At 45.2% G+C, this 12,920-nt stretch overlaps 1 protein-coding gene across 1 annotated transcript in view; it reads right to left on the minus strand.

Moving 5' to 3' along the window:
• The window catches only part of MED26 (mediator complex subunit 26), a 30,740-nt gene extending 20,092 nt beyond the window's left edge, over window positions 1–10,648 (minus strand). Inside the window, exon 1 of the mRNA XM_069964421.1 lies at window positions 10,385–10,648. Coding sequence (XP_069820522.1) covers window positions 10,385–10,456 — 72 coding nt within the window. The 5' untranslated portion in view covers window positions 10,457–10,648. The remainder of the gene's footprint in view (window positions 1–10,384) is intronic.
• Between the last annotated feature and the right edge of the window lie 2,272 nt (window positions 10,649–12,920).

The following is a 12,920-nucleotide window of genomic DNA, read 5'->3' on the forward strand; positions in this document are numbered from 1 at the left end:
ACAGTTTTTTAAATTTTCTTTTTATTACACCACTATTTGAATACCAAGACAAAGCACACACACTTGGGGAGCAGTTGCTGATTTTAAAGGTTTATAACTTACTGACACCAGTTGATTTGAAATTTTGTTCCCCAGAGCACCCCTTTAATAAACAGAACTCTATGTTCTATCTATACAAGTGTTGGTGTCTATTTCTGCAAAAAAGTGCCCTGTTTTCCATGATAACTAAAATAATGAATGTATATTTCAAACTTGTGTTATATCACAACATTTACATTCTGAAAATTATAAAGACAGGTACACTTTAAGCAAAAGCTCTAAACAAATCTGAAATTAAGATGCCAAGAATTACACCAAATATACAGGCAGAAGGTTAGGCCTAGCAGCAGCTTTCCTATGCACACAAGCCAAGTGATTTCCATTAATCCAGTCCAGACAACCAAGATGTGTAAACGGTTTAAGATAAAACTCCACAAGTGGCTGGCTCTTTTGTTAAAACATGTCTCATACACAAGGAGCATAGTTACTTGGTGTTCATTACAAATGATCCAACAACAACCAGTACAGCATTTCAGGGCAAAGGTTTCCAGGGAGCCATACAGCAAAACTAACATTCGCCTATGATGTTCACTGCTGTCTAACCAAGCACGACAAGTGAACCAGGCTACTGATCCTATGATGTTGATATCCTATCCCTGGCACAAGTTGACAAACTTTGGGTTTTCCATCCAAGTTGCCACTATACGGTTAAAACTAGTTAATGGGAATCTCTTACTAGTGTCATGCAGCCCAAAGCACGGACAGCATGAAACACAGGTTCCTCTTATCTCAACCATATTTGATTCACTGTAAATGGGTACTCCTAATTGTAACTTTGTCTAGGAATGGGTCTTGAGTAACTGGGGCACTGTCCATTTGCATATAGGGAGAGGTATGTCAATCAGCACTGAAGGCCCACCTCAATGGACTTGCCAAAGTTAAAACAATGATCCATTCAGAATTTTAAGTTCGATACCAATACCAACTTTATTTCAATACTCCATACAATTTCGATACTAAAAGTATAACCCCCCCAATAATACAATATAATGCCCCCCAAATTTTACACTGTTGACTATGTAGTAAACCTGATGTTATCTATATTCTTCAGGTCCGTACTATTACAATGGTACAATATATGTTCATTTTAATTTACAATTTACACTTTACAAACGTAACAAAAGTAATTTTTTTTTTTTTTTTTAAGATGTGCTTAAAATTGCTCAGTTCTGATTCCCATAACTGTAGGACTGTCTGAGAGAGTCATTTATGTGCACCATGATCTGCAGCTTTGATTGGTACCATGTTTCCTAAGTTACTTTGGACTTTCTTTTTTTGGCGCAAACACTGCATACTGGGCGAGATCGGGAAGGTGATAATTTAATAGTGCAATTACATATTACGTCATTTCCCCCCCCTTTTTTGTTTTTATTATAGTAGTTGGAGTTAGTAGTAGTATGGCTGACACACAGTAAAGTATGTTGGGGGTAGGAGTTGTATGGCTAAGAGTATAGTATGTTGGGGGTAGCAGTTGTATGGCTGACACATAGCACTAGTATAGTATATTGGGGAGAGTAGTTGTATGGCTGACACATAGCACTAATATAGTAGATTGGGGATAGTTGTATGGGGATAGTTGTATGACTGACACATAGCCATACAACTACTATCCCCAATATACTGTACTAGTGCTATGTCAGCAATGCAACTTAGTGCAGACACATTGCACTAGTATAGTATATTGGGGATAGTAGTAGTGGAGTTTTCGTCACCTCTCTGCAGTCCCCGGCTCAGCTCCCACCCACAGTCTGACTCCCGGCCCCCCGCACAGGCAGCATCTCCTCACTACTTGGGGTACAATCTCCAAATCAGTCGCCTGCTGCATATGGAAAAGCTCGGATGCCGCCTTCCCTTTTACAGTGGCATCTACACAGTTAAATAGCCGGTATAAGTGTGTAGATGACAGCGGCATGCAAGTTTTTCTATACACAGCAGGCAACCGATTTAGAGATTGTAATGGGACAAGAAGCAACTAGTGAGGAGATGCGACCTGTGTGCAGGGGCCAGGAGTCACAGGAATTACCACCCCTTAGTAACAGCGGGATGCAGCCCTACCAGGCGGCTCCCACAGGTTGCAGTGGAGTGTAACTGAGGAGGGTTCAGCCAGTGGTTAGTGTGGGGTTAAGCCCTGGCCATACAGAGCTCTGGTCTGAGGCATCCCTGTGCACTCAGACCTGGTTTGCTGTGGCCCTGCTCCTGCTCATAAAACAATCCACTGGAGAAAACAAATCCCAAGCACGGGGAGGGTGGAAGGACGACGCTGGGACCAGGCAGCATGAAGTAGATGCTGGTGAGCCGGGAACGGGGGCCGCACACAGAACATTGCAGGCACTCAGCTAGCCGCCTGCCATGTTCTCTGCACTATACTCTATGTTAATCTGTGCTATTATAAGTAACGATACCAGGAAATACCGCAACCAAACCGTTTTTATTGCCCCAAATATCAATATTTCTGTTCATCGTGCATGCCTAATTCAGAGTGAATCATAGATGTTATAATTAGAAAACCTGTGTATCTCATCACGGCCATAGATTAGGCAGCCTAATGCTGCGTTTACACCGAACGATTATCGTTCAAATTTTTGCAATAACGATCGCATTTGAGAGATGATCACTCCGTGTAAACACAGCAAACGATCAAGCGACAAATCGTTCATTTTGATCTTTTAATCGTCGTTCACTAAAGTTTGCAGAACACTTCGTTTAAACAGTCTTTCAAAGATTCACCCTATGTGAAAGATGGGCTTAAGCGATCTTTAAAAAACAATATCTAATCAATAACTATTTTTCTTACAAATTTTCTAATGATTTATACGTCTAAACGCTGATCGTTATAAAAACCTAATCTTGCTTCAAAATCGTTAAACAATCGATTGGGCGAATTATCGCTTTGTGTAAACGAAGCATTAAACTTTGTGACTAGAGATGAGCGAATCTATAGGAGGAAAGATGCAAAGCACTTCATTCCTACCTGCTTTGGATCAATCTTTTCCCCGCACCCGGGGTGGAGGGGCAGGGAGTGGAGCAGACTTCAAAGCCAACAACCTGATGAGCAGAATGCACATAGGAACGAAGCGCTTCACTTCGTTCCTACAGTAGATTGGCTCATCTCTACTTGTGACAAATTTACCTCTAAAGAGAATCTGAACAGAAATGCATATTCCAAACCGCTGACACTGTTCGATATAGGAAAGTTATTGTGTCTACTTGTCCTAACAGCTATGTGCATCTCCAGAAAATAAAAAAAATGCTGCACCAAGTTCCCAAATCTCATTCTTATGCCGTGCATATTTGGAGGTCAGACCCCTCACAATTTTTTAGTTTTTCCCTAGCCGGCATGTAGGCAAAAAGTAAATTTTTCCCGGACAACCTCTTTAATTTATACTGGTTGTCCAGGGTTATAATATAGGTTATTTTCCACATTTTGTTTTTGGACCAAAAAGGCACAGGTGACCAGTGCGAGTCTAAAACCCAAAAGTAGTCACTAACTATACTGTGAACATTTGGTAAATTGTTGGGGTCAAAGCACTGATAGTCTTTCATATAGGCTGTACCCATGTTTTTCTGGACTCCCTAGGGCTGCATCCAATTCCTTCAGCCACCTGTAACCAAATGCTAAATGACTGGACTTGAGCTGCACTTATCTGTACGACACAGTGCTTTCCAGCACTGACTCTTAGGGTCCCATAACACGGAACAATTTTTAACGATTAACGACTAACAAAGTATCGGAAACGAGATTGTTTATCATTAACCTGAAATCGTTCACCATATTACACAGAACGATGGTCGTTTAGTACTACGATTGTTATTGCAATCCTAACTGATTGTTTATTCCTTCTGATCCCAGCAAAACAATGAACAATGTGCAATTACACTGAACGATTAGTGAACAAATGCAGAACTTAAGCGAACAAATGTGAAGTTACAGCGAACGATTAACGATAATTTTAGGTCCAGATCTAAATCAATGACATACGAACAATTTTTCGATCGTTGCCTGCAATTACACAACGATTGCGTAAATTTGAACGATATAACGCTTTTTCATATGATAATCTTTATAGGAGAACTTCAGAAAACTAAAAAAAAAAATAAAAAAAATAAAATTATCAAATAAAGCACATCTCAACTTTGACCCTCCACAGCAATTCCCAGTCACAAAACCAGGAAACCCCATGTAGCGTAAAACCCTTTACTCAAGCAAGTGAATAGGGTCAAGGTATAAGCCACAAGATGCCATGGCTTGCAAAAAATCCATCCAAGCAGTGCAGGGTATTGTTTTAACTCGGAAGCAGAATGCACGCTTTAAATTCTGAGCCGCTGATAAATCGAGTGGTGTACGGAATCAGAAGAAGTCCTCTACCCATGCATTGCAAGTGTATTGCTATGCAAGTCTGTGGGACTTCCAGCAAATCAGTATGCCACTCACCTTAGCAGTAGGTTACAGAGTTGCCCATAAGTGTAAATATGTATACTGCTGCCTAAGCAGTGACCCTTTAAGAAATCCGCAGTAACACTTTAAGGATCAGCCTGGTCAGGCTTCAGGAACATGATTTACGGGTCTAAGCTAACAAACCTGTCTCAGAAGCACACTTTCTACAAGCTGCACACAACCTGTGCCTCACATAATCCACACTGTCTCCCCACTGGAGCACTCCTCCAGTTACTGCTGATGAGAAGACCAATTCCTGTCACTAGTAATGAAGAAGATCACAGTTCAGTCCTCCTTGGCTCAATACTTATAATCTCTTATCTTAGTTAGGAGATTATAAATGAAGGATAAAGACACTGTAGTCCCCTGCCAAAGTCAGTGACAGGACTGGCTGCACACTGTACAAAGTAGTAATGGGATTCCAGAAGACAAGCATTTAGCCAACATCTATTGAAGGTTTACCTTAGGGAAAATGATCTGAACACAACTATATTACACAATTTACAACTCTATTTCCACAAAAACAAAACAACCCCCCCCCACAAACTGAAATATACACATGCAAAACCAGGCAGAAGACATTAAATAGCTATAGACAGCTCCTACTGATGGACACAATTGACTATACACATGTTTAGGGAGATATAAACTGGTTAATAATACACAACATGTAAGCTAGCTGTGGGCTGAAGAGCTCTAACTGGGTCCTCCCATAAACATGCAAGCTCAGTTTGGCATGCATGTGTTCTGAACAGGGAGATGTGAAGCCGCTGCTGCCTTACAACAGCTTATTTCTCTGAAAATAAAAGGATCAGGAAGTAGAAATCCAACATCCTGATTTCCCATGAGACTGTTAAACATATTAGATAGTTATGGCCACTTAAAGGGTATTATCACCTCAGAAACGTATAGCATCTCTTGGAATTGGACACAATCACCCTGCAATGAATAAAGCGCCTTGTGTGTCCACTTCTGTAAAAGGGTCAAAATGAGAAAATCCGAGCTTTATTTCAAAGTCATAGGGGTCTTGGTACAAAAATCCCAACCAAAACTTTTGACTTTTGTTTTAATGATAAAGGACATCAGGATGCAGGGAGCCCTAGAAGCAAGTCTGAGCGTGCATCGGTAATGCATCTACAGACCCCTATGAGACTCAACCTTAATTTACCTCCAATTTCATATGGTAGTTTTGTAGATTCTGAACTCGTGAAAGACAAAAAAAAAATAATAAAGCGTCCTGTTCTATTACATGCCATATTAGTGACCTATTCTCTCCTAGAGGGTAACTGTACAGAGGTAAACAGAATGCAGCACACTGATTTCCTCCCCATGAGTTTTGTCTAACCCTGTGGAAAAGAAAAAATAAGACTATAAAACAGAACCTGTAACTTACAAACATTTTCACTGCTTGTATTCAATAGGTATAACGTGAATACTAGGCATTGACTTTAGCTGCATTGTGACATTTATAAAAATAGGAGTCCTAAGATAAGTTCCACTCAGTACAGTGTAGACACTGGTAAGAAGGCACTCTATGAGCTGCACGTAGAATTCAAGGGGAACTATAGGAAGGTTAGACGAATCCAACCCCCCTGATATATATGGAGCGCGCGGGCCGCGGGCCTAACATCGCTGAGGAAGGTAAGAGACATATCTTGCTCAGTGTCCCAGGCACTATAGGGGGCTATCAGCAGGTTAGATTCAGCTAACCTGCTGATAGTTTCCCTTTAAGCAAGTACGCCTACATAGAAAGTACAGAAAATCAAAACTAAGTTTTATTAATACCCAGACTGAGCTAAAGCACTATGTTGTTAAGAGTTGTCTGACCATTATCACTAGCCACACGTAAGAGGATAAGTGTATGACTGCGAGTGTCTGACTGCTGGGTCCCCATGAGATTTCTACAACAGCATCCTGAGGAATGGAGCAGAGCAGTAGTTGTATGCGTACACTGCCGCTTCATTCATTGTATATGTGAGCTGCTGAAGATAGTTGCATACACTCTGCTATGTCCAACAGCTCCTATAGTTAATGATCATACACTCATCCCCTCTCTTATGGAAATGGGTAAGGCCCCTCTAACAAATGTTAATTCTGCACACATTAGCAGACCCATTCATTTCTATGGTGCCATCTGTACTCCCCCAAAAATTACTAGCAAGCCATAACACAGTCTACATTTGTGGCACAGATCCCCTATCTTGAAGAGATCTGTGCCCTTGCAGATGGAAAATGTGCTGACTGCTGCCTCAAAAGCCATCCTTTTACCAGACACCATTAAAATCTTCTGACATGTTAGAGACCCGTACCATTATTGAGAACACGCAGCAGAGGACCGTTCACTGCCCTGTGTCTAAAAAAAAAAAAAAAAGTTAAGTAAAATCGTTGGAACTGCACAGTGGGGATCTGCAACGCGGAATCCCACCTGCTTCAATGGGACCACTCGCACACTTCCGTGGCTCTCTGCTCAAACTGACATGTCAATTTTTTGAGCGGAGCAGGCACATGAGCAGTCTTATTAAAACAGACAGCAGGAGGGATTCTGCGGCAGAGAGCTCCACTGCATAATTCCGCAGATTTTACTCTGTGTGAACTGGCCCTTACATTAGGAGACAGTCATCATGTGACACAGAGCTTGGGAAGGCCCTGCTTGTCAGTCAGTATAGGTTTGAACACCAACACCTGGACCTATCAAAACTTTTCACGTCTAGTTTTTTTTTTTGTATAACGACAGGTACACTTTAATTTTATTTTTTTTAACATTTAAAGGCTATGTTCTCACAGGGGGAAAGACTGTCATCTCATTACATAAATGGCCGCTAATATGATCATGATCTTTATTACCGGCAGTCAATATAAAGAGACAGACAACTTTCCCTGCTATGTTACTGAAGTGGGAACATAGCCTATCATAGCCTGCATGGCTGTAAAAAACAAAACAAAAAAAAAAAACAACTTATAAACATCCCACAGCCTGAGTGTCCTCCCTGGACACACAGTATTCCAGCTTCTACCTACATCAGCTTTGTGTGGAGGTTCCAAGAGCATAATACTATAGGTCAGCTCGATATTAAAATGCATTAGTACCACCTGCCACAGATGCAGAAGAGCAGCACTGCAGCTGCAAGGCGACTGTACAATCTGCTGTCATTCAGTAAACTAAACAAAGATTTTAAGGGATTAAAGATGTCACCAAAAGTCTTTAACCTCCTATAGAATTGAAGTTGCACTGCACTTCGTGCTAACATTCCTCTCCAACTAATACAGCAACTAGGCCTCAGGAACAGCATCTCATGCAAGACTCAATGGCTGCCTGCAGCCTAGTCATAGCATCGGAGTGCATGTGGATGTATGTAGTATAACTGGCTCCATCCCCCTGCCCGACCTCAGTGGAGCACCCCACATGTCTGCAGCCTAGTCATAGCATCAGAGTAGATGTATGTAGTACAATATTATGGAGGATCACTGGCTCCATCCCCCTGCCCGACCTCAGCAGAGCACCCCACATGTCTGCAGCCTAGTAATTGCATCAGAGTGGATGTATGTAGTATAACATTATGGAGGATCACTGGCTCCATCCCCCTGCCCGACCTCAGTGGAGCACCCCACATGTCTACAGCCTAGTAATTGCATCAGAGTGGATGTATGTAGTACAACATTATGGAGGATCACTGGCTCCATCCCCCTGCCCGACCTCAGCAGAGCACCCCACATGTCTGCAGCCTAGTAATTGCATCAGAGTGGATGTATGTAGTATAACATTATGGAGGATCACTGGCTCCATCCCCCTGCCCGACCTCAGTGGAGCACCCCACATGTCTGCAGCCTAGTAATTGCATCAGAGTGGATGTATGTAGTACAACATTATGGAGGATCACTGGCTCCATCCCCCTGCCCGACCTCAGCAGAGCACCCCACATGTCTGCAGCCTAGTCATTGCATCGGACTGCAGCAATGGATGTATGTAGTATAACATTATGGAGGATCACTGGCTCCATCCCCCTGCCCGACCTCAGTGGAGCACCCCACATGTCTGCAGCCTAGTCATTGCATCGGACTGCAGCAATGGATGTATGTAGTATAACATTATGGAGGATCACTGGCTCCATCCCCCTGCCCGACCTCAGCGGAGCAGCCCACATGTCTGCAGCCTAGTCATTGCATCGGAGTGCAGCAATGGATGTATGTGGTATAACATTATGGAGGATCACTGGCTCCATCCCCCTGCCCGACCTCAGCAGAGCAGCCCACATGTCTGCAGCCTAGTAATTGCATCAGAGTGGATGTATGTAGTATAACATTATGGAGGATCACTGGCTCCATCCCCCTGCCCGACCTCAGCAGAGCACCCCCCATGTCTGCAGCCTAGTCATTGCATCGGAGTGCAGCAATGGATGTATGTAGTATAACATTATGGAGGATCACTGGCTCCATCCCCCTGCCCGACCTCAGCAGAGCACCCCCCATGTCTGCAGCCTAGTCATTGCATCGGAGTGCAGCAATGGATGTATGTAGTATAACATTATGGAGGATCACTGGCTCCATCCCCCTGCCCGACCTCAGCAGAGCACCCCCCATGTCTGCAGCCTAGTCATTGCATCGGAGTGCAGCAATGGATGTATGTAGTATAACATTATGGAGGATCACTGGCTCCATCCCCCTGCCCGACCTCAGCGGAGCAGCCCACATGTCTGCAGCCTAGTCATTGCATCGGAGTGCAGCAATGGATGTATGTAGTATAACATTATGGAGGATCACTGGCTCCATCCCCCTGCCCGACCTCAGCAGAGCACCCCCCATGTCTGCAGCCTAGTCATTGCATCGGAGTGCAGCAATGGATGTATGTAGTATAACATTATGGAGGATCACTGGCTCCATCCCCCTGCCCGACCTCAGCGGAGCAGCCCACATGTCTGCAGCCTAGTCATTGCATCGGAGTGCAGCAATGGATGTATGTAGTATAACATTATGGAGGATCACTGGCTCCATCCCCCTGCCCGACCTCATGCCTGCAGTACTCAGGACACTGACATTAGAAGAGGATGCCAGGCTGTGCCCACTGCCATACAATGGGGTGAGATTGCTGCACATGCCCCACACTCTTACAAGTGCTTCTTTCCTTCTGCAGCTTTGGCATAGGGTACCCAATAAGCTCTGCAGCGGCCATGTATGTGCCCAGAGCGGCCCCTTATCACACATGCCAATACACCGAGGTGAGGAGGATGGTGGCCCCGCTTCCCCCACACAGCAGCCCGGCATGGCCCCGGAGCACAGTGGCGGCACGGCCTGGCATGATCTCAGGGTCTCCTGGCAGCCGGGCCCCTCCTCCAAGGACAAGCGGCCTATGAGTGGCCAGAGGCAGGCCCAAGCCTCGGGCTTTCCTGAAAGTTGTTGCCCGGCATGTGGGGCGGAGTAATGAATGGGGCCATGCGGGAGGCGCTGTGGCCGGCTGTCATGGCTCCTGGCCCGGGGTGCTCCGTCCGGCAGAGCCCGCGCTGAGCGGCCACACTGCTCCGCTCACAGGGCAGAGCCCGGCCGCCTGACACTAAGTAGCTCACCACGGCAACAAGTGTCCAGGCCGCAGCCTGCCGTGCCCGGGAGCCTGACACTTCCTGTCAGCGGGCCGGCTGTCAGCGCCAACCAGCCCCGCCAGGTACCGGACCGGCAGGGACATCCACCGGGAACTCGTCCGCCCAGCTAACAAGTACAGCGGCTCCCGGCGCCGCTCTCAGTCTCGGGCCAGGCGCTGCAGTGTCTCTCACCGACTCCCACACCGCTCCCGCCGCTCCACCGCCGGCTTTCCGGTTAGCCCCTTCCCCCCAGCCTCCATGCCCCGTCCCCAGCACTCACATTGCTGTGCGTATCGATGGCCTGCATCAGCCTCTCCCTGATCTCCCGCGGGGATACCGGAGCCGCTGTCATTGCCTCTGTCCGGGGATCACTGCGGAGGGCGGCGCGGCATGTTCCCGGGGAGGGAGGGACACCGTGGCCTGGGCACCGGGAGCGCAGGACACCGGAGACTCCCAGGCGCGTCTCTCCAGCTGGAGTCGAGCGACCGGGAGCCCCGAGGCACGACGGGAAATCCGCCGCCGCACGCTTTGTGACGCCACTGAGGCGACGTCCTTGCGTCACAATTCCTCTGGGCAGCACGCACGTCACGTACGTACGTGTGGACGCACATTTCCCCTCCCCCAACAGGAAGTGTCAGGAACAGCATGTAACTGTCAGTAGTGAGCGGTGCGCTTTTTTTCCGGTTCGCGAGGTCGCCTTGGCTAGTAAAACTTTATGACGGAACAGAACAAGGGTGCGCATGCGCCAGTCGTTCTGCTTCTACCTGCAGTGTCTTACTAGACGTTCACAACCTGTGGCTCTATAGCTGATGCAAAATTGCAGCTACCACTTGTCAGAGCATTATGGGAAGTGTAGTTTTGCAACAGTTGAAAATCTGTAGGCTGGGGAACAGTGTAAGCTAAGTGGTCATAGGTTTAGGGATATATATGGTATAGACAAACCCAAACATTTAGGGTGCAATCACACAGACAGCATGGCAGCAGATTTGATGCTGTGTATAGATCCTTTAAGGAGACATCAAGGAGAGGCCCAGCCTCAGTCCCAGCACAAGCACACTAACCTAGCTCTAGTGTCCAGGTTCTCAGGGTTAGTGCATGCTCTGGCTGTCCAGGTGTGATGGAAATCTGTAGGCTGGGGAACAGTGTAAGCTAAGTGGTCATAGGTTTAGGGATATATATAGTATAGGCAAACCCAAACATTTAGGGTGCAATCACACAGACAGCATGGCAGCAGATTTGATGCTGTGTATAGATCCTTTAAGGAGACATCAAGGAGAGGCCCAGCCTCAGTCCCAGCACAAGCACACTAACCTAGCTCTAGTGTCCAGGTTCTCAGGGTTAGTACATGCTCTGGCTGTCCAGGTGTGATGGGGATTGTAGGTATACAATAGCTGGTGGGCTGCAGGTTTGACACTTCTGAGTAAGGTATTCCAAAAGTGTTCAACATGTATTTAGGATTGACTGACAGCCTGAGTAATGGGCTTCTCTGTGTTCAAGCTGTCTATCAAACTGGTTTGAGTGTGAGGAGAGCACAATGAGGATGACAGTCGTTGCATCCACTCCATATTACTGAATACCAGTCATTCACATATAGAGAATGCAAAGAACCTCACCTCTCAAATGTGTCGGCACTTGGAATCTGACAGGTTATCTTGAAAAGAAGTGTGTCTTCTGTTGGGGGCAGATAGCCGACCAAAAAAACGTTTAAACCCAATGACAAACCTAAAAGGGAACCAGCCACCTCCCTGGTGGAAAGTGAGCTGGTCCCAGTACCTTATAGCTGCTGGACTGCAATTTTAATTTGATTGGCAAACCAATGGTGCATTTACACAGATTTATCCGACAGATTTTTTAGCCAAAGCCAGGAACAGACTATAAGCAGAAAACAGGTCATAAAAGACTGAGGTTTCTCCTCTTTTCAAATCCATTCCTGGCTTCGGCTTCGGCTTAAAAATCTGTCAGATAATTTTTCTGTGTAAATACAACATAAGTGCAGGCCTTTGCATTACGTTCCCAGCTATCAGGCTGTCAATCAAGCATGACTACATGTCACTGCATCCCCGCCCCAAAGAGTACTTATCGATTATCGGGACTGAGGATTAAAGTACAAAAGGCAGCAAAGAGAGGTTGATGCAACTAGAAAAAGCTTTTCCCCATTATACTGAACAGTTCCTTGCGCTAAAGAAACAACTGAGAAAACGACCCATGCAGCTTTCATACCATCTTGTATAGGTCAGTTAACATTACATTTTGTGTCCTATATCATTACCAAGGCATTTTGATTCTCCTTAGCAAAAGGTTACAATGTTCACAATGAGCACTATTACTGAAGCCAAGAAGCATCACAAATATTTAAACCAAAGTGAATGTGAAATTATACAATCAGCCACACAACTGTGGTTCTTAGCCCAATGGTGAAAAAAATATTAATAAAAAGTAATACTACTTGACTTATAGCGTCTGTATACCTACTGTGTGTAATACCATGTTGGAAAACCAGACAGCACTACTTTTTCCCTCATAAACTGGTTGATGATCTTGACATCATTTCTGACTGTTGAGAACTCAACCAACCAAAATATTGACATTTGTGAAGACTGTAATCCATTAAAATAGTCATTTTCTCATGTAAATTACAAGTGCTAAGTGATAGGTGTGTAACACATCTGTGAAGACGACTGTAAGTCACATAGGTGGAAATTCACAGCTGCAGTTAGACCCAAGCCATCTCAATGATGTGTCTCAGTGATACATGATACATACAAGTCTTTATGTAAAAAAAAAAAAAAAAAAAATACTTAAAAGGGAACCCATTA

Source organism: Dendropsophus ebraccatus, chromosome 3, assembly GCF_027789765.1.
Source record: "Dendropsophus ebraccatus isolate aDenEbr1 chromosome 3, aDenEbr1.pat, whole genome shotgun sequence".
Taxonomy (NCBI): domain Eukaryota; kingdom Metazoa; phylum Chordata; class Amphibia; order Anura; family Hylidae; genus Dendropsophus; species Dendropsophus ebraccatus.